The sequence below is a fragment of the Leptodactylus fuscus genome, chromosome 2 (genome assembly GCF_031893055.1).
Source record: "Leptodactylus fuscus isolate aLepFus1 chromosome 2, aLepFus1.hap2, whole genome shotgun sequence".
Lineage (NCBI taxonomy): Eukaryota > Metazoa > Chordata > Amphibia > Anura > Leptodactylidae > Leptodactylus > Leptodactylus fuscus.
The window spans coordinates 206,093,970-206,119,374 of record NC_134266.1 but is presented as its reverse complement, the minus strand read 5'-3'; the positions used below and the strand labels follow the sequence as shown (position 1 = coordinate 206,119,374).

The following is a 25,405-nucleotide window of genomic DNA, read 5'->3' as shown; positions in this document are numbered from 1 at the left end:
TAAGGGAAAAAAATGTACATTGTGATCCCTATATGGGGCTCACAATCTACATAAAAAAAATGTTGATTATGAGGACCCCAAAATTACTATTACTTGGGGTTCTTGAAACCCCAAGTCTACCACTGGCTGGGGTGCTGTAGTTCCATGCCATTCAATTCACAGTCATGTGTATGGGTCAATAGACACAAATGGGTCCTAACACTTACCATATATGTGTTTATGTTGGCATAATGTTTTAACCCTTTATGACAGCCATAATATATTTATTTATCCAACAACACTGTATTTTGTGTGATGTGAAGTGAAAGTGACAGATTTTGGGCATTTTTTTTGTTTTTGTTTTTTTGTGTTATTATGACATTCACAAAAATAATAAATATATGATTCATTAATGTGATGCAAATTGTATATAATTTTGGACTTTTTTTATTCCCATAAACACTAAATTCCAAAGGGGCCACTATATTCTGACACAGACAACTTTTTTTTTTTTTTTTTCGTGGATTGATCTGTGAGATGACTTAATTTTGCATGGTAAGCTGTATTTTTTCATTTCTGTGTAAATATAAATTTTGATCACTTCTTAGGCTGGGTTTACATCTGCATTTGACTTTCCGTGCAAAATCAGTTTCTGATTTCAAACGGTTCATTTTAAAAACCATAGACTTCAATGGGTTGTAAAAACTATCCACAGGTATGCATTTGGAGCATTTCCGTCTGGTATCCGCTCTTTTAGGCAGAGAAAATAAAAAGACCTGCAGGGCTTCTTCTCTGTTCAAAAGATAAGAATACCCCAACAGACAGGAACCAATCCGTTTTTTTGTTTGTTTCTTTTGGTTTTTTAAAACTTTGAGATCTATGGAAAGCAGATTACAAACTGACACTAGGTTCACACCTGCATTCGGGTCTCCGTTCTGTGGTTTCAGTCTTCTGCATGCAAGAAGACGGAAACCACAGACCGGGTCCGGCCGTGAGCGGCGGTGAGCGTTTTATGCTCTCCGCCGCGAAACCGGATTTTTTAAATTGGACACAGAGTACTGCATGTCCGACTCTGTGTCCGGATTTTAAAAAACTGGTTTCGCGGAGGAGAGCATAAAACGCTCACCGCTGCTCACGGCCGGACAGCTTTCAAACCCATTAAAATGAATGGTTGAGAAAGAGTCCTGCAGGTTTCCGTATCCTGCCTCTGTTTTGTGCAGGAAATGGAAACCTGCAGAATGGAGACCGGGCGCAGATGTGAACGAGCCCTGATCAGTTTGTGTCCTTTCTGCAATCAGTTTTTCACTCTGCACATGCTCAGAATGAAGGAGGAGTTTTTTTTTAACCGGACAAAAAAATCCTGCATAACCGACTTTGTGTCCGATTAAAAAAAAAAAAAACAGTTTCGCCGCGGAGAGGCATTAGACGCTCACAGGCGGACACTTTTCAAACCCATTCAAGTGAATGGGTTTGAAAACTGACGCTAGGTTCACACCTGCGTTCAGCTGTCCGTTCTATGGTTTCCGTCTTCTGCATGCCAGAAGACGGAACCCACAGACCGGGTCCGGCCGTGAGCGCCGGTGAGCGTTTTATGCTCTCCGCCACGGAATCGTTTTTTTTTAATCTGGACACAGAGTACTGCATGTCCGACTCTGTGTCCGGATTATAAAACCCGGTTTCGCGGCGGAGAGCATAAAACGCTCACCGCCGCTCACGGCTGGACAGCTTTCTCACCCATTCAAATGAATGGGTGAGAAAGAGTCCTTCAGGTTTCCTGCCTCTGTTTTATGCAGGAAACGGAAACCTGCAGAATGGAGTGTCGGGCGCAGATGTGAACGAGCCCTGACTGCTGGTTTCCATCTCTTGTCCAGTTTCTCGGGCAGAAGACAGAGACCTGCAAAACGGAGACCAGGTGCAGCTGTGAACGCGCCCTAATCCATCTAAAAAGACAGATTCAGGTATCTGCTTTGTACCTTTTTTTTTTTTTTTTTTTTGCAAGTGGGAGGATACCAGGCGCAAGCGTGAACCTAGTGTTAGTCACCACATACTTGCTAAATAATGCAATAATTTAATAGACACATATTCACACGCATACCAATTATGCCTCCCAACTACTTAGATACCATGATCATTATATCTCGCGTTATCTCTGGCCGTTTTATAAAGCTAACAACCGGTTCACACTGCTGGAGTCATTGCTTGGCAGCAATAGCGGGTTAATTGTACAGCACTGAGCATTAAAGAGTTAAGCATACTAAAAAAAAGTTTCACTGGTGCTGGTCAGGAAGGGGGGGGGGGGGGGACTTCACCAGATAATAAAAAAATGTGAGGTGCTATATTTTCTCATATAGAGTCCAGAACATACAGACATAATATATAGGAAGCTCAGATTTTACTTTACATGGTAAAGCTAATAAGGAAGACTACTAGGCACAATGGCTAACTGTTCTTTTATTGTGGCCAGTTCTGCTCCTGTTTAAAAAAAAAAATATTAAGGATCCCTGAATTGTTTGTAAAAGCTATGATTTAGCCTGGTGACAGCTATCAAGGTCTATTGACATGCAACAGGAGTCTTTCCATGTTCAAGTGTGCCATGGCAACTGTCCTAGCAACAAAAAAAAAAAAAATTGAGGTCAACACTGCTGTCTGCAACATGAATGCAAAAATCTACATAAAATATGATTTAACGCAGAACAAATTTACATATTAAAATTAGCTCTTTTTTATCACTGTAGGCAGAATACTGCTTATGGAAAGAAAAAAAAAATGTGTCTAATGCAAATAGCTGAAATAGTGACATCAATACTATATGGATTGTAGCATGTAAATGGCCTAGATCTATGAAAAACACAACATGCAATATATTTACAGAAAAATCTGTATACATAGAGCAAGGCAATCCCTGCAGAGACGCCTAGGAAGGGACATGACTTGTGTATGGTATACATGGTAATCATCCCTTTACATAATATATACAGTGATAGTAAACTCTGGACATTAGTTGTTGGAGTGACACACTGAAGAAATGTACTGACTCTCATTCCAGCTTCAAAGTAAAATTATTAACCCTTTAGCAACAGTGTGATTTTTTTCCATTTTTGATTATTTTTTTTTAATCCCCAAATTCCAGAAGCAATGATTTTTTTTTTTTTTTTCTCCCAGTTCACAGAGTAGCAACGAGAGCTTACTTTTTGTGGGACAAACTGAACTTCATAATGTCACCATTGAAAATGCATCCTTTTGTGGATTTCATTTTACACATTAGCCCTTTATAGCTGAGGTAACTCTGTAAAAGAGTGGGATCTCAATTTAGAAGAACACAGAGTATCCCTTAAAAAGGGTCTAATAAGGTACTTGTTGTAGTTTTTAATGGCTCTATTTAACGTTTCATATAATGTGCTTAGAAAAGTAATAATTTGTGGAGAGAAAAAAGCGGGGTTTTTTGTGTTTGCTTTTAGAGGTCTCACGGTGGGGCAATAATTACACATTATCTTTAGGGGGCGTTCACACTACCATTGGATTCTGTCAGCAGTGTTCGTGACTATTGTCTGTACCAGATTTTAACAATTGACACTAACTTGGCCGTCTGAAACTTCCATTCTTTTCAATGGGATTTCATCTTGTGCCCATTGTGCCCATTAGTTTTTTTCAATCGGGCAAAAAAATCCTACATGCAGAACTTTTCTGTCCGCAAGTGACCGTTATTTTTTTTTTTTTTTTTTTTAACATTGAAGTCTATAGGCAATGGACTTCTAACGGACAGTAACTGATAGCCATTAGTTACTGTCCGTTATGATAGGTGTCTTTGAAAAAAAAAAAAAAAAAAAAAAAAAAAAGATACCTTCTGAACAGAATCCCATGGTAGTGTGAACCTTACCTAACACTGCAGAAAGAAATCACATTACATTGAGTATTTCTAATCAAATAGTTGGGAAAAAATAGACAACTGTGAATAATGAAAAATATATAGGCATCCATAATTTTAAGATGTTACTATTAATGCACGGAAGCCATTACAGTTTTCCCATGCATTACTGGTGACTAGCAACTAAATGAGGATCTCAGTCAGTTACTAGCGTAGACATATAATAAATTTGTAGATCACAGGTGTCATTTGTCTGCCTTGCACTCCGCAGAATCGAGAATGTGGCACACACAAAAAAGAAAAAATCCAACAATGATGCCCCACATTTAAATCCATCAATGTCAGAAAACTGGTGTGGATGGGTTAGTAAAATTCCCCCCAATGCGTATAAATATTTAACATAGGCATGAGTCGGCATATGTTGCCAATTAGGATAATGGAATGTTGGGCTGTCTCCCATTATGTTCACCTCCCTGAATGTTGATCTAGATAATGAGTAACCGTATTCGGCTGGGAACAGGTCCTATTTCCAGAGCTAGTTATTATAGCAGGGAATGTAAAGACTGGGTTATATCCAGGTTAAATCATCTCTCTTCTTTCATTATGGAATACACTTTATTTCATATTCATCAAGTTACTGTGCTGGACAAACTTATAATTGGTCCACAGGCTGGATTATATGTCAAGGAAAAGTGAGAGACATCTGTTCTACTGCACTATGAAATTCACTAACTTGCAGCAAGGATCAAAAGTAAATGTGCCAAAAAAAGGTTTAACAGCAGCAGATCCTAACTGCAACCCTGTGTAGCATCTCTCTGCAGGTGCCCTGCTCATCTTAAAGCAACCCTTCAGTTACAAAACAACTTTTCAGAAATGAATAGTATAGGTAAATATAACTATAAATATGTAACTTTGTAGTATATCTGTTTCTTTTTCCATGTACTAGGCTGTCTCCTCCTCCTCCTCGTCTTTACTTAGACTGTTTGCTTACAAAGGATCCATCTCCATATGTGACTCACACACAGAACTCTATGGAGTGTGAAGGGGATGGAGGAGGAGTCTATTGTTGGCTACTTAAAGGCGGTGTCCCATCTCAAGAATCCTATCTATACTGGTAGCTTATGTAAATTTAAGACTTTCCTAACTATATTGCTTTAGAAATGCTGCTTTGTGTGTGTGCTACGTGAACTTATTCCTTCCATTGTTTACTCTGCGTTGCTATAACCACGGATATGTGAGAAATGACAAGTGACGTCATATACTCAGTGACGGCAGGACGCTCAGCTAATTGCAGTTTGCTGATAGAGCATAGTCTGTTATCTCTCTATGTAAACACACAGATATCACTAAGTCCTTTCTGTACAAACATGTGCATATTTATCTGATCTGCATAAGTGTTGTGATACCTCAATGTCTCATTTGGGGGGAAGGGAGGAGGTTAATACAGGAAGTGAGAAGAAGAGACTGCAGGCAAAGCTGAAACAGTGAGATGGGAAACCCCTTTAAAGAGGACCTTTCATTAGTTTGGGCACAGGCAGTGTTATACACTGCTGGAAAGCCGACAGTGCGCTGAATTCAGCGCACTGTCGGCTTTCCCGATCTGTGCCCCGGGTAAAAAGCTATCGGTACCGGTACCGTAGCTCTTTACAGTCAGAAGGGTGTTCCTGACAGTCTGTCAGGAACGTCCTCCTCCACAGCAGCGCCTATCGCGCTGTACAGTGTGAGCAGGGAGGAACGCCCCCTCCCCTCCTGATAATACTCGTCTATGGACGAGCACTGTGAGCAGAGGGAGGGGGCGTTCCTCCCCGCTCACACTGTACAGTGCTATAGGCGCTGCTGTGGAGAAGGACGGACCTGACAGACTGTCAGGAACGCCCTTCTGACTGTAAAGAGCTACGGTACCCAGGACCGATAGCTCTTTACACAGGGCACAGATAGGGAAAGCCAACAGTGCGCTGAATTCAGCGCACTGTCGGCTTTCCAGCAGTATATAGAACTGTCTGTGCCCAAACCCATGAAAGGTTCTCTTTAATTCACTTATCGGCCCATTCTGCGCAGCAGTAAAGTCTTATCTTGAAGATTCTGCAAATTCAGGAAAACTTGCTGACTCAGTGTAGCAGAAAGTAGCAGCTGCAAAAATTTGAATTATTTTCCCAGCAACCTCCACCTCCTCCTACCCTCTTCATAGACTAATATGTTAAAAGTAACACAGCCCAATAAGTGGAAAAGGAAACCTATTTCTTTATTAAGGTATAATATAAAGTTTCATCTATTCACTTGCTCTATTCATTTATGTGAATAATCAGTATTCCCTCTCTTTGTAATTATAAGGACTCTCGGTGTGTATTGTAATCACAAGATCAGCTGGCTACCAGGCAATGCTGCGCAGTTAACCGCAAAACAACAGAAATGGAAAGTCAGCTCAATTAATCCTTGTGAACTTGCTCACACCAATTATTTAGCATTTATGCCATTCTGTCTCACACTGTCTTTGGCTAAAGTATATGTCACTAACTCTACGTCATCCAGTCAGTATTGCTGAAACGTGAATGACCGAAATGCAGAGTCATGGCGAGCCATATAAACAGGGGTGTGGCATGTAAAAAAGGGATTGTCCTAAAATAATCCTTCATTAATTGTAATTGAGGTAGAAATGTTCAATTAACTTTGATCAATCACTTAAAGAGGACCTTTCATGTCCTCAGACACATGTGGTTTTATATACCGTTAGAAAGGAGAAAGTGCGTTGAATTCCCGTTATGTTCCCCCGTGGAAGAGCTATTGGTGCATTTACCGATAGTTCTTCACTGTCAGAAGCATGTTCCTGACAGTCTGGCTGGGAACGCCCCTCCTAACAGTACTGTGTGTGGCGCTATACTGTGAGGGGCCCTTCCTTACTTCCCAGCGATGATGCTGAGGAATGACCCCTACCCAACAGTACTTGTCCATAGACTAACACTGGGTGGGTGTTCCTCACCGCTCAGTTCTATTCCCCCTTCCTCACCTAACGGAAATCTATCCACATAAAAAAAAACGGTTACGTAATGAAACCCACTGCACCCATAGACTATAATGGGGTCCGTGTGGTTTCCACACAAAAAATTCGGAGAGAAAAGTGCTGCTTGCAGGACTTTTCTCTCAGAATATTTCATGCCGATAGGGGAACGGAATGACCCGAATGCAGATGTGAACCGAGTCTCAGAGAGAAGAAATTAAAGGGGTTCTATCATTGGAAAAAGTCATTTTTAACTAATCACATCCTTGCACAGCCTTTAGAAAGGCTATTCCACACCTACCTTTTGTACGTAAATTGCCTCAGTAGATTTTGAATAAGTCTGTTTCTACTCATATGCTAATTAGCTTCTTGGTGCACCCCTGAAGTCTCATCATGCACTGTCTTCTGTATATACAGCACAGGCTGCTGCTGCTGACTCCTCCTCTCTGCTCTCACACACAGCACACAACATAGAGAGGAGAGCTGGCTGGCAACTTCCTGTGCACACTGGAGAATAATTAGCATATGAATAAAAATGGGCTCATCCAAACACTACTGAGGTTATTTACATACAAATGGTAGATGTGGAATAGCCTTTCTGAAGCCTATTCAAGGATGTGATTAATCAAAAATGACTTTTGCCAATGATAGAGCCTCTTTAAGTGCAGCTCATCCATGATCTTGTCATATAAGCCAATAGCATTACAGGACAGCAAAGTTCAAGATGTAGAAGTAAATATAGGACATCTAATATTGCTCATTTATAACTGGACTAGTTACTGATCACAATGTAATGACATTTCTGAATTCTTACAAACACAAAATGAAACTCTTTTCCAATAGTTTCCAAGTTTTACATAGATATTGTTTTATAAATTGAGTTAGAATTCAAGGTTTCCTAATAATTATTGAAGCCTGAACTTTAACGGCTAAAAGTGTAATTCAATATTTAGTATGTAAACGTTATTACAGACTCATTTATCTTATTGATTTGTAATGGTGTGGGGGGTGTTATTGGCTCACAAAAGCTCAGTCCATTCTAGAATAATTAATTTCAGAAGAGACCATAGCTTCTTACAGTCAATTCTACTCAAAAAGTAAATGTTTAGACTAGCTGGTGCTTTCTTTGCATCTTTCTGGATAGGATGGATCATCAATATCAAATTAGCGGGGGAAGCATATTCAAGCCAGTGCAGATTCCTCTTCTTAGGCTAGTGACAGTCTGTTCACAGGTCACAGAAATATTCAAACCAACATAAAACATAAGAATGCAGAAAAGTTCCCTTGACATACGGCCCTTTTGCAGACCATTCAAAAAAATGGAACTGAGCTAGAATACCAAGCAAAACAGTTATACAATGTATGGAGATGAGCATGGTATGTATTGTAAAGGCCAAAGGACTCATCCAAACGCTGCAGACTCATCATACAGCGGATCATCAGGGGTATCAGTTGTCTTATAACACCTATCAGATCCTGAGGACACATCCTAAGGAACCCCTGGTTCACATTAGCATTTGGATTCTGTCTGGGGGAGTCCGCATGAGGACCCCTTGAACGGAATACCAACGCAACTGCAAGCACTGTGCAGTTAAAGCATATGGACCCCATAGACTATAAAGGGGTCCGTGTGCTTGGCGCACGATCTCCACACTAAACATGCGGAGAGAAAAGTAGATTGAGAAGTACTTTCCTCTCCGCAGGGAACATTGCGAACCAAGCACACGGACCCCATTATAGTCTATAGGGTCCGTGCGCTTTTACAGCACAGCGCTTTGCACTTGCGTTTGGTATTACGTTCGAAGGGGTCCCCATGCGGACTCCCACGGATGGAATCCAAACGCTAGTGTGAACGAGGGCTTAGTCCTGAAATAGTCCTTTAGAGACTAAAATCAAAGTTTACCAAAACACACATAATATTAGATTTTCCCCAAACACTTCCTGTATTTCCAAAATCCTTTCACCCATTAAATGCATAAAACAGGGTACAAACCTGCAGCTGGACTGTACTGTGTTGAAGGCCTCCAACAATTGGGCTAAACCTGGATATTCCCTTGTCTTCTGCAGCTGTGGTTATTGCATCCAAGACTTTTTCAAGACTAAAAGGAGACAGGATACATCATAGCAGGAGATAAAAATGTCATTGTAACAAACAACCAACACAAAAATTCAAAATCAATTTATAACACTAAAAAAAGTATAAACTTAGCAGATTGCTGCAAGGACACAGCAAAGTTTATGATGACAGCGTTGTTTGTTATCGTCTTGTTTCAGTATTCTTCATAAATTCACCAAATCTAATTAAATCACTTCAAGCAGATGGCTAGGAACAAAGAACATAAGAAATCCCAATTCACTCCTGAACAGAAGTGAGGAAAAAATATTTATTGCGTGTTAACAGTGTACTTCTGTCCTGTAAGAGATACACTACCAAACAAGACGTAATTAATTCACGTTTCAAAGGTAAAATCTTACCATGTGATTGTCGAATATCTCCCCGATGAGGTAAAGCAATTACAGAGTAATTTTTATTGATGAGAACACATTAACTTGTAACTATTCAGAAAAAAAAAGTATCCTGAAAATGATACTCTTAGTTACGGTAAATATCTTGAATGCACACCAACACGATGTCTCATCAATAAGCGTCCTAATGAAATGTGCTACAAGACATGGCTGTGAATAAATATTTAGATATGACAAAACACTTTCCCCAGCACAGCTGTCTATGAGGAAATGTGTCATTAAACTTAATTGACCAAGAAGCAATGTACTTACATGTTCTCTTCTCCAACAATGCAGATAGCTGACAATAACTTGACTACATCCGTCATCATATTGGCTTGCTTGGGATCCATGGCTTTGGCCAATAGGGAAAGACTCCTTTCTTCTCCCATGATTCTCTCCAATCCATACTGCAATTGGAAAAAAAAATGTTTAAAAAAAATGCATTAATGTTGCAGTAAATTCTCTTCTTTTAATATTAGGTATATGCTATGATAATATCCTTGGTAGATATCTAACCTCTGGCTCTGCCGATCATGAAAACAAAGAGGTCACGGCTGAGACAAACCTACCATGGTTTAGGGACAGTGTGACAAAAGGGGTCCTGCTGCCCAACATAAATAAAAAAATAAAAAAAAAAACTGTATATTTTATTACAAGCAGCCGTATCCAGTACAAAGACTTCTACAGCTTCTGTTGAATTCAATGTTATCTGTATTAATGGCCAAGAACAGTACTGAGCTCCTCCTAGTGGTGACTGCAGGTAGTCAGTTTAACAATTACCACATAAAGGGAAGCAGGATTTTAATAACTGTATAATCAACATCAGTTTTCTGGTGTAAATACACTGGAAAAAATGGTATTCAGACTGAGTGCTAGCAGCCATATACTTATAAAACAACAGTGGGGTGTGCAGTTTGTTTTGTTTTATGTGTGGTCCAGGGCGGATCTGGAGTAGGCCTCAGCCCAGATGTAGATCCTGGGCTCATTACTGGGCCAGAAAAAGACTGCAGCTCTTGCATTCCAGTGCAGTGCCATGAGGTAAAAGGAGGTGTGTGGTTCTGTCTTGTAACCCTGAGTCCAGTGAGACAATATTTGTTTTGTTTGTGTGGCTGGAAGTAAACCACCCATATAATTAGGTTATCAGTTCTGTTTAGTTAGTTGCTCAGATGAGCAGGTTTTTTATTTTTTGTATTTTGTATTTAGTTTTGCTCATTTTGTACCTGAAGTCAAGGTTTATTTTCCTGATTTTTCCTAAATAAACCAGTTTGTTGCATAATTTGTGTCCATGTCTTGACTGTTTGGGTTCACACCACTGCTTCTACCGAGCTACCTTACTCACAAAGAAATACATATCTATATCACTGGAAAAGTTTTGCAATGGCACCCTATAAAATTTTTGTACATCCCTGGATCAAGGTCCCTTTGATTTATTCTGTGCCCATCTATGCTTGTGGCATTCCATTGTGCACAGAGCTGCAACACTCCTACTTCATTGTGTGGGGGCTACCAACAGTTGACTTGATCAGTAAATGATGAGTTTTCCAAGTGACTTGCCATACTACCCATCATGTGAATACCCAACTAGAGCTGTTGTCCATAAAATATTTATAATATAAATGCAACATGAAGCCTCTTTGGAGGAACTGGCTCGTTTGGTCAGCACATCACACTATTTCCACCTCATACTGGCTAACCACCATATTGTTTACGTCCAAACATTTATGATATAGATGTGTGGCAAAACTATTATGCATCTAAATACAGTCTACAAAAAAGGACTTAAGAGGAGTGGTACCATGTATCATGAATACAAGTGTCCACACACCATTTTTTGTTGTATAGTACGCCAGCAATAGAGTGACATATAAAGAGATAGTGTATAAAAAGTGTATAGCAAGTCTTACAACATGCACAAAGTTATTAGACCATGCAGCATCAATATTAGATGCTGCATCGTCTGTTTTCTTGGGGGTTGTTGAGCACCACCTGGAGGATGTATATGTGACCTTACATATAAGTGGTGATGTTCAAATCATATAGGGTTTTTTGACTCTTCCTATGCTAAGTGATAGTGCCACTTTTCTTCTTGGGACTTCAAAGTTATTAGACCATATACACCATAGTGATAGATTAAAGTTTACGCCCTTGTGATCCAGCCTTATATCTGTCAGTATAGATAAATATGCCCTAAAGTCTACAAAATAATTTAGAAAACATACAATTATACGACTATTACAGTAGAAAAATTACCTTGTTGTTCATAAATGCCTTCAGGCACTGGATGACTTTGTGTTGAATCCGTTTCTCAATTTTTTCGTGTCTGAATTAGATTTAAAAGATTAGCACCCAATTAAAAGAAATATTGAATGGGAAGGGGAACATTTATGAGCCAGAAAATAATTACCCTAATAAATATTTGTCAAGGATTATTAAAATTTTATGGCCCAGAACAAAATCGCACTTTAAACAAGTATGAATGTTTGTTCTCATGAAGAATGTGATCCTCATTACCTTAAGTGATAATAAACCAGCACAAGTTTGCCAAGTCAATATTGTAGTCATCATTTTATTAAACAATAATAACATTAAATAATAATATACCACCACCATGGAACCCATATACTGCCTAACTTGGCCAGGGAGAATGCTGCTTTCATAGAAGATATTGTATCTGTACTGTAAATGATATGACTATTACAGGAATACTTCCAGGAAGACGCAGAAAAGTTTCCTTGTAATAAACACCTGAGCTCCAGCAGAACAAGTCTTTGAAGAGGTTGAATAGTAGCGCAGTCAGCGAAGCACACACTACAGCAAGACCTGCTCGAGCAGTGAACGGAGATCTTTATGTAAAGCAGCCATTTACACCCACAGTAGCCCCCCCCCCTCCTTTTTTTTTTTTTTTTTTTTTTTAATAAGGTTATGCTTCATGTTGAGTACACATTCAGTACTCAGACCTAGCTGCTGCAGCACATCTTTTAAACATAAAGCAGAAGAGCATCATGCACCACTTTTCACAGCAGGTATGTCAGAGTAGAAGAAAATAAATGGAGGAAGATAATGATTAAAGAATGTAGCCCCATTTGTCACCAAACCACCGCTCACTGTGATCTCCATTTCCTTAAGTCCCCTGTGTGAATATAGTGGTAGAGAACATGGTTGACCATTGCTCTATTCACTTCTATTGTACTGTTTGGGCCCTCTGCTCAGCTATCTGAGTCAGTCTTAATAAAGGTAAATGAATCCGTGTTTACTCAGAAGCACTACAGTTTTATTGACTTTGGATCACAGTCTCTTTATATTGGCCAAGGGCCCAACAGTTGGATTTTTTAGGTTTAACTATCTAGCAGGTACATCACTGTTTGTGTTGTTTTCTCTGCAGGCTTCATCTCTAATTGTCAGTCTTCCCTGCACATAACACTATAGCAGGTAAAGACTAGCTGCTATATGTTATATGCAATGCACACAGAAGAAGGAGACCTTGCTCTCTCTCACATATACAGGAGTAGGGCAAATTATATTACACATAAATAAGAAGCAGTGAAGCTGTGAATCCAGCTCTGCGGTGAGATAGAACACTTAGTAGATACAACAGCAGTACCTGCGCCTCTCTTCCTCTGCTCCCTCTAAACCCCCTCTCCATATACATCTATAGGTAGCAGCTGTTACCTGATCCCTCAATGAGTTGACAATCCACCTTCAGCTCAGTTCTGAACAAGGATTTTTTTTTTTTTTTTTTTTTTTTTTTTATGAGTGAACTGAGTGTGACTCTCAGTGAAAAAAAGAAAATCCATTGATTTTTAGAAAAATCTCACTTTCCTCTTTTATTAACACCATGAAATAACATTTGAAGCAAAAGTTACTCTTTAAAGCCTCGGCTTTCACAACATTTTAAAGCCTACATATTAGTCAGGAGCTATTGTCTCTTTTATAACAGTGCACAGAGTTGTGGGGCAGGAGCATGAATAATTTTTGATTATTGTTCAAATAGAAACCTAAAAACATAGAAGACGGATAGCATGTCCATCTAGTCCGTCCTTAGGTAATTTCTAGAGATGAGCGAACAGTGTTCTATCGAACACATGTTCGATTGGATATCAGGCTGTTCGATGTGTTCGATTCGAATCGAACATCACGTGGCAAACTCCAAAAAAATTAGATTCCCCTCCCACCTTCCCTGGCGCTTTTTTTGCACCAATAACAGCGCAGGGGAGGTGGGACAGGAACTACGACAACGGGGGCATCGAAAAAAATCGGAAAAAGTAATTGGCTGCCGAAATCAGGTGACCTCCATTTTAGACGAATAGTGGATTTCAAATCCGGGTCATATGAGAATGTGAACTTTGTGACTATGAGACAGGGATAGCTGTACAGGCAGGGATAGCTAGGGATAACCTTTATTTAGGTAGGAATGTTATCAAAAATTACTTTTTGGGGCTCTATCAGGTGTGTAATTGTGATTTTTGTGAGATAAACTTTTTCCCATAGGAATGCATTGGACAGCGCTGATTGGCCAGAGTACGGAACTCGACCAATCAGCGCTGGCTCTGCTGGAGGAGGCGGAGTCTAAGATCGCTCTACACCAGTCTCCATTCAGGTCCGACCTTAGACTCCGCCTCCTCCAGCAGAGCCAGCGCTGATTGGTCGAATTCCGTACTCTGGCCAATCAGCGTTGGCCAATGCATTCTATTGGCGTGATGAAGTAGAGTTGAATGTGTGTGCTTAGCTCAACTACGCCGGTGCACAAGGGTTCTGCTGATTCTGTATACTGATTCTGTATACTGGCCAATCAAAGCTGGCCAATGCCAGCGGTGATGCAGAGCTGAGTGTGTGCCGAGCTCGCACAGGCTGACCGGCACACGGTGTAGTTGAGCAGAACTGGTTCAACATTGCTGAGTCTCTGCATACCCATAGGAATGCATTGGCCAGCCTTCGGCCAATCAGCGCTGGCTCTGCCGGAGGAGGCGGAGTCTAAGGTCGGACCTGAATGGAGACTGGTGTGGAGCGATCTTAGACTCCACCTCCTCCAGCAGAGCCAGCGCTGATTGGTCGAATTCCGTACTCTGGCCAATCAGTGCTGTCCAATGCATTCCTATGGGAAAAAGTTAGCTTGCGAAAATCGCAAGCTGACAGGGATTTCCATGAAATAAAGTGACTTTTATGCCCCCAGACATGCTTCCCCTGCTGTCCCAGTGTCATTTCAGGGTGTTGGCATCATTTCCTGGGGTGTCATAGTGGACTTGGTGACCCTCCTGAGACGGATTTGGGTTTCCCCCTTAATGAGTATATGTTCCCCATAAACTATAATGGGGTTCGAAACCCGTTCGAACACTCAAACAGTGAGCGGCTGTTCGAATCGGATTTCGAACCTCGAACATTTTAGTGTTCACTCATCTCTAGTAATTTCCTTTTTATCTTAGGACAGACTTGTATTTATCCCAGACATGCTTAAATTTGCCTACTGAAAATTTTACAATTTCATCTGCTGGATTTCCAGCCTCACCTATTCTTTCTATGAAATAATATTCCAGAACATTGGTGTTAGAATCTCCCACCCAACTAATTTCAGACTGTGCCCTCTTGATCTTGTGTTTACACCTATAACATATGCAAAAGGTTTCAATCATGTTCCCACTTTTCCGTCCTTCGAGACTATACAGATTAAGTTCTTTAAGTCTCTCCTAAGATTTTTTTATACAACTTTACAAAGGACCAATTTTCATCCAGAAATACACAGTCCAGTCATATTAATGTGACCACCACCTACTTTTGACATCAACGTTAAATAACCAATCACAGAAGGCACGTGTCATCAGTCATCTGGGTGCACTCATCATTGTGGATGGCACGATGGGTCAACACAAGTATGCATCTATCCTTGCGGACCATATTCACCCCTACATGCGAATTGTTTTTCCTCAGGATGATGGCATCTACCAGCAGGACAATGCGACGTGCCATAAAGCTCGCAGTGTATGTGCGTGGTTCAAGGAGCACCAGGATGAGTTTATCATACTCCCTTGGCCCGCAAATTCCCAGGACTTGAACCCAATCGAGAATCGGTGGGACCACCTCGATCGGGTTGTTCGCGCCATAACTGCTCAACTGCATAACCTAGCACAGCTGGCCACGTCACTGGAGTCGGCATGGCTCAACATCATCATCACAACATCCCCTCTCTTCCTGCATGTCTCGAAGCGGTCCGCTCTGCGAAAGGTGGTTATTCTGTATTTTGACAGGTGATCACATTAATGTGACTGGACTGTGTATGCCCACATTGGTTTTATTATACAAGCTCTCAAGCAGTCTACAAAATGTGAAACACATGGCGATACTATATACTGTATGGATAGTGTTTCTTTCTAAAACTCACTTAGTACTACATTAGGCCACTAGGCACTTGTGCGACATCTAGAAACGTGCTGAAACAAAATTACAACCATGTAGCCATGTCACAGAGCTACGTGAAAGGCCAAAAAACCACGGAATAAATGTATACCATACCTATAATGATAACTCTTTCTACATGCTCCACGCATACAAAAGCGGGGTGGATAAAAAGAAAGCATACCCAATTTTACAGTAAAGCTGACCAGCGCACCATAAACAGAAATCTTGGCAGTTAAAACCATGAAGTCTGCTCGCTGAGATGAGAAGCTTATTTTATATTCTTCCATCGAACAAATCTCTGTTGTAAGAATTCACACAGGATTCTACCAACTGAGAGCTTTAAGGAATATATCGGAGAATTAGGGGATTATTCAAGTATATTGCAATTTTCAGCCAAATTCAATGAAATTGGCCACTAAGGGACTCATTTAATAAGGCTGAGAAGAAGAAAATTATAATAAAGCAGAATAGAGTTGATTACATTTTCTGAAGAGTGAACTTAAAACAATTGGTGATGCTTCTAAATGGTCCAGGGCACAGAATTGACATACATAAATCTTGGCAGGGGTGTTTCAAATCCATTATCCAGAAATATTGAAGAAAAGAATATTTCTACTAAATAGTTTTACTTCACGTACTATTCTGTGCTATACAGCACTGGGAAGAGAAGACAAAAGAAACAAAACAGAAACTTAAATACATCTGGGGACCGGGAAAAAGTTCAAAATGATGTTTCTAAAGAAAAAGTAGTACTAGAACATCAGGCCATAGAGGAAGGCTAAATGCGGGGCAGACGAGAAATGGAGAAGTGTACAATAAGTCTGTAACAAAAAGAGCAAAACTGGATTTTTACGGAAATGGTGCAAAGGATAGAAAATAAAACAGTCCTAACTTAAGAATCTACTGAAACAGTAAGAGAGTCTTACCTATGATATAACTGCAAATGTAAAAAAAATAAATAAATAAAGATAATGCCTCAATTTAACTGTCTGAGGCTAAGGCCCCTGTTGCAGAAAAGCAGTTTTTTTTTTTCTTGTGGATTTTGTTACTTTTTTTTTTTTTTTTTTTTTGAGCCAAAGCCAAGAATGGCTACAAAACAAATGTGAAATATATAGGAAGTTCTTATACTTCTCACTTCTGCTCAATCCACTCCTAGCTTTGGCTCAAAAAAAAAAAAAAAAAAAAAAAAAAAAAAAAGCAACAAAATCTGCAACAAAAAAAACTGCATTTTCACAACGTGGAGCTTTAGCCTAAAATAAAAATTCACAGCAACCACTGCTGTTAGAGAAAAAAATTAAAAAAAAACAGGCACAATGTGTAGTACTGTACACAATGCTATTCTGTTTGCAAAATGAAAACACCATCAATTGATTTTTAACATTGAATTTTATGTAAAACATATGTCCTTATATTATCATTTTCAGTGCACCCTGTAAACAGATCTGCCAAGTAGGTGACAATGATGTGATGTGAATATAGCTGAGCATTGATGAATATCCTACCAATATTTACAAATTTGGAATCCGTTTAATTGAATGTCACCAGATTCACTTGAATTTTAACGCTATCATTAAAAAGGATGTTATTGGAGACTAATATTTATTACCTATGCAGACACCCCACTGATCAGCTGCTGGATGGGGCCTTTGTGCTCCGGAAGGAGAGACAGACGCATGCATTTTATATTGGCTGTGTACAGTTCTTGAATGAGACTGAGCTGCAATAACTAGGCTTGGCCCCTTCAAACAGCTGATCAACAAGGGTGCCAGAGATTGGACAGGGAAAGTCCTTTAATGCCATTATAGGGTCAGTGTAATTATTTAAAAGTAAGAAATTCTAATGAATAGTAAAGAATTCCTATTCCAGCTTAATATTTAAACAAGAGGGTGATATGTAAAATTCTTATTCAGTTTAACTTATTTTAACTAGTGAATCATATGGTTATTACTTTATAAGAAATAAAGAAAACTGAGGTCACGTATCTTTTCATCTTGTTCAGGAATAATATAAAATAAATGCTAAAACCGCTGTCCATGTTGGTATTAGGTAAAACCTTTTTAGACATACAATTATTATTAAAAACAAGTGGGAAAATACATTACCTTTTTCCATCCACCATCCTTTCTAGGATATCTAAAAGCAAACCAAGGCCATCATGACCAAAGCTTTCAACCCAACTGAAAGAGAAAAAAAAATACAACATAAATATACAACTAACATAAAACAGAATTACACAAAGGTCACATTTACTTTGTAGAAAGAAACATACCCTCGAAAATACAAGGGCGCTAAGGAATTGTAACTCCACTTATACTTTAGTAATAACACTTCACAAAGTTTTATCAAGCATTTTGTTTATTGGCCTAAGTTTATAGAAAAAAATAAAAGATGCAGAAACTTCTATAATGGCACATAAAATATAGAAAGCCATTATGCAAATGGGAATCAAGAAGCAAATTCTGTTCCACTAAACATGAGCAACACTGAGCACGGACTCCAACTCCTCTGTTTTAACACCTTTGACTCTGGCTTCATAAATAGCTCATTGCTATGGTCAGACCGAAGCAGCAAAGCATCTCGAATTCATGTAAAAGCCAGTGATTGAATTCCGGTGAAAGTAATTATGTAACAAACCATACATCGTATTATATAGTTTAAAAAAATTGTATACTATAAAATTCATCACTTTATTTTGAAGACAGAGCCCAGTTCACATCTACGTTCAGTATTCTGTTCCAAGAGTCCACTTGGGGACCTCCTGAAATGAATACTGAATGCATTAAAAAGCGGTGTGCAATGAAAGCACATGGACCCCATAGACTATAATGGGGTGTATGTGTTTTCCGTGCAGTGTCTATACAAATCATGCAGAGAGGAAAGTACTTCAACTACTTTTCTCCCCACATGATTGATGTGGACACCGCACGGAAACACACGGACCCCCTATTATAGTTTATGGGCTCTGTGCGTTTTCATTCCTCACCACTTTTTAATGCGTTCAGTATTCCGTTCGGGGGTCACCAAGTGGACTCTCGGAACGTAAAACTGAACGTGATGTGAACCAGGCATCAAAGTTGGTAACTATTATCCGTCTTACAGATGTACAGCTCAACCATCAGTAATTCTTAAACACATGACGTATCAGAATGAATGTGCACAAACTACTGCATTCTAACAATCCAGGCATGCACAATCCTTCTTATATTGTGGTAACACTGAAAAACCTTCAGGCTTCTTTCTGTAGATGTTGAAAAGTAAATTTAACATCCCTTAGGCCACTTGAAGCAAAATAGTAAGTTCTGAATACCACTTTAAACTGGACCTATTCCCATCTCCACCATCTCTTTGCAATCTGATACACACAGTTTTTCTTTTTTTTATCTCAATCCCCTCCCGGTCCTGAGCAACCAGTGCATACAGGTTCAATGGCTGATATACTAATAACATCTAAAAAAAAAAAAAAAAAAAAAAAAACAGGAAAGAAACAGGAAAAGAGGACTGTAAATTACTGTGCATGCCCGCGGCCACAAGAAAAATTTTCATTGTATTGTGGCTTGTGGGCATGCACAGATGGCTCTGCCAGAGGCCTAACAAGTTTCAAAGCCTGAGACGGAAGGAGACACAGGAAGACGACGTTCCTGACAAAGATGGAGGTGGTGCTGGAGAGTTCTCTGGTAGCATTGGGGACGCCCCGCAATGCTGTTTGAGCGCTGGGGCCCGCCCCCAGTGCTGCAAGAGAACTCATTTGCATACCGGCGAAAAACCGGTATTTCAAGCGAACAGCGGCCTGGAGAAGACTTCTAAAGGTAGGAAAAGAATAGCCTTTCTTAAGGCTATTCCGACGTGGTAGGGAGAAAAAAATATGCTTAAATGATAGGATCCCTTTAAAGTAATTAAACATGGAAATCTTTTCATGCACCTATTCACTGTTTGCCACTGAAGGTAAGCAATGAATATGGACTGTATAACCATGAACATAAGACACTATACTATTGTACTTGCTGCTTCATTCATACTGCTCGCACACATTTCTCCTTCAGTTTGAGATTGTTAGCTTTCCCCAGTTGGAAAGCTGCTGTCCATGGTGCTAGTATTCACACTATGCACTGCAGGTCCTAAAGGCCACCAGTAACAATACAGACATTCATGATATCCACAACACATTTTCAAAGTTGCTTAAAACTTTTAATATTTATTCAGCTTACTTATACAGCGCCATCATATAATGCAGTGCTGTTACAGATAGATACTGTCCCATATAAGGCTCACAATCTACATTCCCTATTATTATTATTATTATTATTATTATTATTATTATTTGTAAAATGCCACTTATTCCAGATCACTGTACATCTAGATATACATATACTGTATATGTAGCACAGTTAACCTGAACTTACGCAGTACGCTCGTGTAAGCGGCCACAAGAAAATGGCCGCAGGCATGGCAGAGCCGACTGCGCATGCGTCCCATTTAAAACCAGAAGAAGCCATCCGAAGAACACTTTGCCGAGAAGGCGTTCCAGAGGAAGAAGAGGCTATCGCTTGAGAGTTCTCTCGCAGAACTGGGTACCCCCTAATGCTGTTTGAGTGCTGGGGACACCCCCAGTGCTGCGAGAAAACTCATTTGCATACTGAAGAAAATCAGGATATCTACGGAATGGCAGCGAGGAGAAAACATCAGAAAGTAAGAGAAGAATAACCTTTCTTAAGGCTATTCCTACGTTAGTGAGAAAAAAAATGCAGTTTTAATTATAGAATCCCTTTAAGACTCAGGAGACAGCTGTAAACGGTCCAGTAGGTCAATTTTATTGGGGGGGGGGGGTGTTTGTTTTTTTGTTTTTTTTATAGTAGCAGTAGTTTCAAATAAGGAGCTGGAACAATTGGCAAAAGAAAAGAATTTAAGTAGGCTTGAGCAAGAGCTCAGAGATGATTCTACCTGGTTCAGCTAGAGTTTCTCGAATCCCAGTAGTCACTCTTTATCAAAAGTGTGCACTCTAATTCTCTTCAACTTTGGTAAAAATATCTGCAATTGCCTAGCTGTAGCTTTTTAAAGGCTATTCACGCATATGTGGGGCTCTATCAGCATGATTTTGCTGATAGAGCCCCTTTAAGGACACTAAAGCTGATTTCTAGGTACCAGACTGGGAGAAGTCTGACTACATCAGCAATATCCAACTAGGAGAATAGAGAGAGCGGTGAATGGGCCAAGAATAAGGGTGTTTTTGTATTTAAATGGAACAACTACAGTTGGAGGGAAATTACTATTTGCCTGCGGGCCAGTGTGTGTACGTGTGTGTGTGTGGGGGGGCAATATTGGTTGTCTGGGGGCTAGTAGGGGGACATTATTAGTTGCCTGGGGGTTGGTAGGGAGACATTATTAGTTGCCGGGTGGCCAATTAGGGAACTGTCTAGGGGCCACTGTGTGTACATTATTTCTCATCTGGAGGCCAACAGGGGACAATCTTACTTACCTGGGGGCCAATGGAGAGCATTTTTAGGTGTTGGGGGGGGGGGTTTCACTGGTAAGCATTATTAGATGTCTAGGAGCCATTGGGGGGAAATTGTAGTTGTCAGGGAACCACTGGAGAACATTATAACTTGCCTGGGGACCCTGGGTGAAACTATTACTTGCTTGTGGTTCACAGAGGACATATTAGATTTATTACTTGCCTTGGGGGCCACTGGGGAGCATTATTATGTGTCTGAGGGTCACAAGGGAACATCATGCACTGTGTTGGGCCACTGGGAGCAGGATAATATGTGGGCCAACTAAGGAAGCTTGGTGATAGTAAAAGCTAAATTTTTTGTATATGTTGGGTGGAAAGCATAGGATGGTGTAACTTTGCACAAGGTGCAGTTGTGATGCTGCTACAATTGCATCAAAACTGCAACTTTTTTTTTTTTGTTAAAATTACACTGGAGAACAATTAATTTCTGTTGAGTTTCATTTTTGTTTTGTTTTTTTGAGTTGAGTTTCAAACAACTCCAGAAAAAAACTTTAAGCAAAAATTTGTACCTTAATATGTAATTATTGTTTGATTTAAAAAAAAACAACTATTTGTATGAACACAATTTAACTTGCAGTAACTATTATAGCCTTTGTATGAATAAAATTATTCTTTGTAAACAGAATATTTGGTAAGTTTACTTTATTCTCCTTTATATGCACAATTTCTATGACTTTTGAGGGTATCCTGTAGCTTAAAAAGTTGACATGATAGACAAAAACTGAGGTTGTTTTTGGATCTAGAGGCCAAAAGTTGGTTGAAAACAAGTCACAGATTTAAGATAACGAAATGTCTCTTCCCCAGTGTTATTAACTAGGGGTTCCCTAAGTCTGGAGAGTTTGGGAAACACTGGACTACACACCCTAGGTTACAGATTTCACCTCTAGTCCTAGGAGACAGGAAGATAGCCTTCTCCCCTGACTAGAATGTCCAAAGTCGGAGGGATATTCTATCTAGCCTCTTCCAGCTTCAGTGGTACAGTACGCTCACCTTAAAATTACAAAAAGCTTAAATCAGTATCAAATATTTGTTAAAACTATACAATAAAGTGCAAGTTTACATGTAAAATAGCAGCACAAGCATTGCATACATCTTGAAATTGGCACCAAATAATTTAGGTACATGAGGCCTCTTTGTCTGCAATACAGAAATAGATAATGAGGGTTTGAACCTCAAGGGGACTCTTACAAAGAATGTTTTCTGCTAGTTCAGCAACAGTTTAGGGGATCACTAGTTGTGGCCATGCCCTTAACAGTTTCATAAATTAAGCAATCAAAATATTTCTCACATATTAAAATAATAATTTTGGAATGTCAACCTTCCACTGTAGAGTTTACCGATAACCTCACAGAAGATTCTGAAATTTTTCATCGAACAAAATAATCTCCACCCTATAAATCCAGCAAGCACTATAATAAAACTGGGATGAATACCCTTCCACAATACAGAACCGGAAAGTAAGCAATGCAAAGGGCACTAAAAGCACTGAATCCCTTAAGAGAAGGGCAAATGTAAGTCTTTGTGACTGCAAATAGATTTCCTTGGCATAGCAACGAAACACTTTTTAATGTTATTAAATGTATTTTTTTGTGGACCCATCACATGTCTATGTCAATGATTCAACAATAGGTTTGTTCCATAGAAGAAGCACTTCATGCTTATTAGTTTGGATAGGACACAAACATTAGAAATATAAATGGGTGAAAAAAGAAATTAAAAGTGAAATTTATTATACCTGTAATTCATTAGAGGTCATGAGACTCCCGAATGAATGATTTTTTTCATATCCATCATTTTCTAAGCATACAGAAGCTTGAATATGTTCCAGTTATTGCTTAGCAATAGTCACTTCAGTACATTGGTGTCACCTTCACATTGTGACACTATTGTGGAAACTCACTGTCGTATTAACAAAAGTCACTAGCTATTATAGATTTTGTTACTGCTGTTAGCCTTCCGATGGAAGTAGCTAGGACAAAGCGGTACAAAAAAAAGACTATCCCCTGTGAAACATATACAGCAGGGCCGTATTTCATTTAAAATAGCATAATTGGTTTGCATGGAGTGGTTAGGACTTAGGGAGCCTTCACACGGAGTAAAAGCAAGTGTGTTTTTGCAAAATACATGTGTAAAAATAAGACCCACATTGACTTCAATGATATTTTTTACACGTGTAAAAATACGCCTGTAAAATGTCATTGAAGTCAATAGGAGTCTTATTTTCACACGTATATTTTGCAAAAATACACACGCGTTTACTCCGTGTGAAGGCTCCCTTATTTAGCAAACCTACTGAAGACAGTGGGAGAATTTAAAGGAGTTGTCCAGGACTATAATATTGACTGCTTTGGCCTCTTCCTTACCTACCCAACATAGCACCATACTTTGAATAGTGACTGAGCATCAGACTGGCCATGTGACCAAAGGACATCAGGCTGCAATATTCAAAAGCACTTCTATTAAAAGTACAGTAAGTGAGCACTGCAGCTCACACTCTCAAACAAATGCAGCTGATCTGTAGAGGTTCTGACAATCGAACCCCCGCCAACCTAAAACTGATGTCTTATCTTATGGTTTGGACATCAATTTAAAAAAATAAGCAAATAACTCTGGCACCCCCTTTAAAGTTTGCCAGTCATTTCTAACCATAATACTGTATACATGAAAAGTATTCTTCATTTTCCCCCCTGTAAGCTCCTTCTCCAATTCTCCATTTTTCCTGAGCTGGAAGGTGAAGACTAGCAGAAAGAGGTGTCACTGCCACTGTATCCTATATACAGAGGAACAGCAGCATTATGGAGAAATGCTGATCAGTTTTCAAGTGAATATAGCTTGGGGTGAGCTAGAAAACCTAACATTATCTGCAGCAGGACATTTGTAAGGATTCGACAGTAAATATGGAAGGAATGAGCAATTTAAGGAAGTGGATGTGGGAAAGTAGGAACGGAGCCTGGGGAGAAAAACATTTTTCTAAGATATATCCATAAGAGATTATAATATTTCAGATATATGAAAAATCTTCTTATATTTATTCGTACTATTGATTTATGCATTTAACACTGATTGACTGTAGTCCTTCATTTACTTAATATCCCAGGGCAGAAAGGGATGAAAGTATTAGTAGCATCAAGCAGAATAGCTTAATATCTAGACATAACATAGTTTTTCTATAAAAATAAGGCATATGAACAAATAAAAGTTAAACACTTTGTTTCCAGCTTACATCATTCTTAGAATAAAGATGACACTTTATAACTGAAGCCATTTATCCAGCAATGATAAATGTCACTAGATAGATTCATTAAAAGTAAAAAATCAACTTGCATACAGATGTTGGAGATGTAAATGGCAAGTCTAGATTATAGTAGAAAACACACACACTTTGGGAAATCACATCTTTGCGTATTGCCATTCTGTTTCCGTACTTTAATAATCAACAAGCTGTATGCCTTCAAGCATCTCATAATCAAATTCAAGCATGTATGTCAGTGTGAATTTCAAGGTGCAGCAAAGAGGCCTTTACCTCAATTCAATTTGTCTGAAAAGGCTAGGTACCTACACTGAGCTTAAATTAATTTGTTTTTTTTTTCCTCCAGCAGCTTGAGCCATTATCCCAAAGGGTGCTCAATATATGCACAGAATCTCAAATTTATGCTTCCCACTTCTTGACAATCTTAGCAGACAAACTGCTGTTATTTAAATCTGAAGAGCTATCAATTCCACCTTAAGATGAAGACTTATGAAACAATATCAACAAGCTGGATCTTAAAGAAAGGCGCCAGACCGCCAAGCAACCAACATGCCAGATGTGCTACACCCTAGGTCACAGCGCATGGATCTTCAAACAACACAGAAGCATGAAAATCCCAGCACATAATGGGTTTTTAGGCACCACCAATCTAAAACACATACAGTCCTATGAAAAAGTTTGGGCACCCCTATTAATCTTAATCATTTTTAGTTCTAAATATTTTGGTATTTGCAACAGCCATTTCAGTTTGATATATCTAATAACTGATGGACACAGTAATATTTCAGGATTGAAATGAGGTTTATTATACTAACAGAAAATGTGCAATATGCATTAAACCAAAATTTGACCGGTGCAAAAGTATGGGCACCTCAACAGAAAAGTGACATTAATATTTAGTAGATCCTC

The 25,405-nt window shown here is 39.3% G+C and overlaps 1 protein-coding gene across 1 annotated transcript in view; it reads right to left on the bottom strand.

Annotated features, from left to right (window-relative positions):
* Nucleotides 1-25,405, bottom strand: part of DIAPH3 (diaphanous related formin 3) — a 458,292-nt gene that overhangs the window by 293,160 nt on the left and 139,727 nt on the right. The window contains exons 6-9 of the mRNA XM_075265434.1: nt 17,840-17,914; nt 11,598-11,667; nt 9,618-9,754; nt 8,833-8,938 (exon numbers count right to left, since the gene is read on the bottom strand). Coding sequence (XP_075121535.1) covers nt 8,833-8,938; nt 9,618-9,754; nt 11,598-11,667; nt 17,840-17,914 — 388 coding nt within the window. The remainder of the gene's footprint in view (nt 1-8,832; nt 8,939-9,617; nt 9,755-11,597; nt 11,668-17,839; nt 17,915-25,405) is intronic.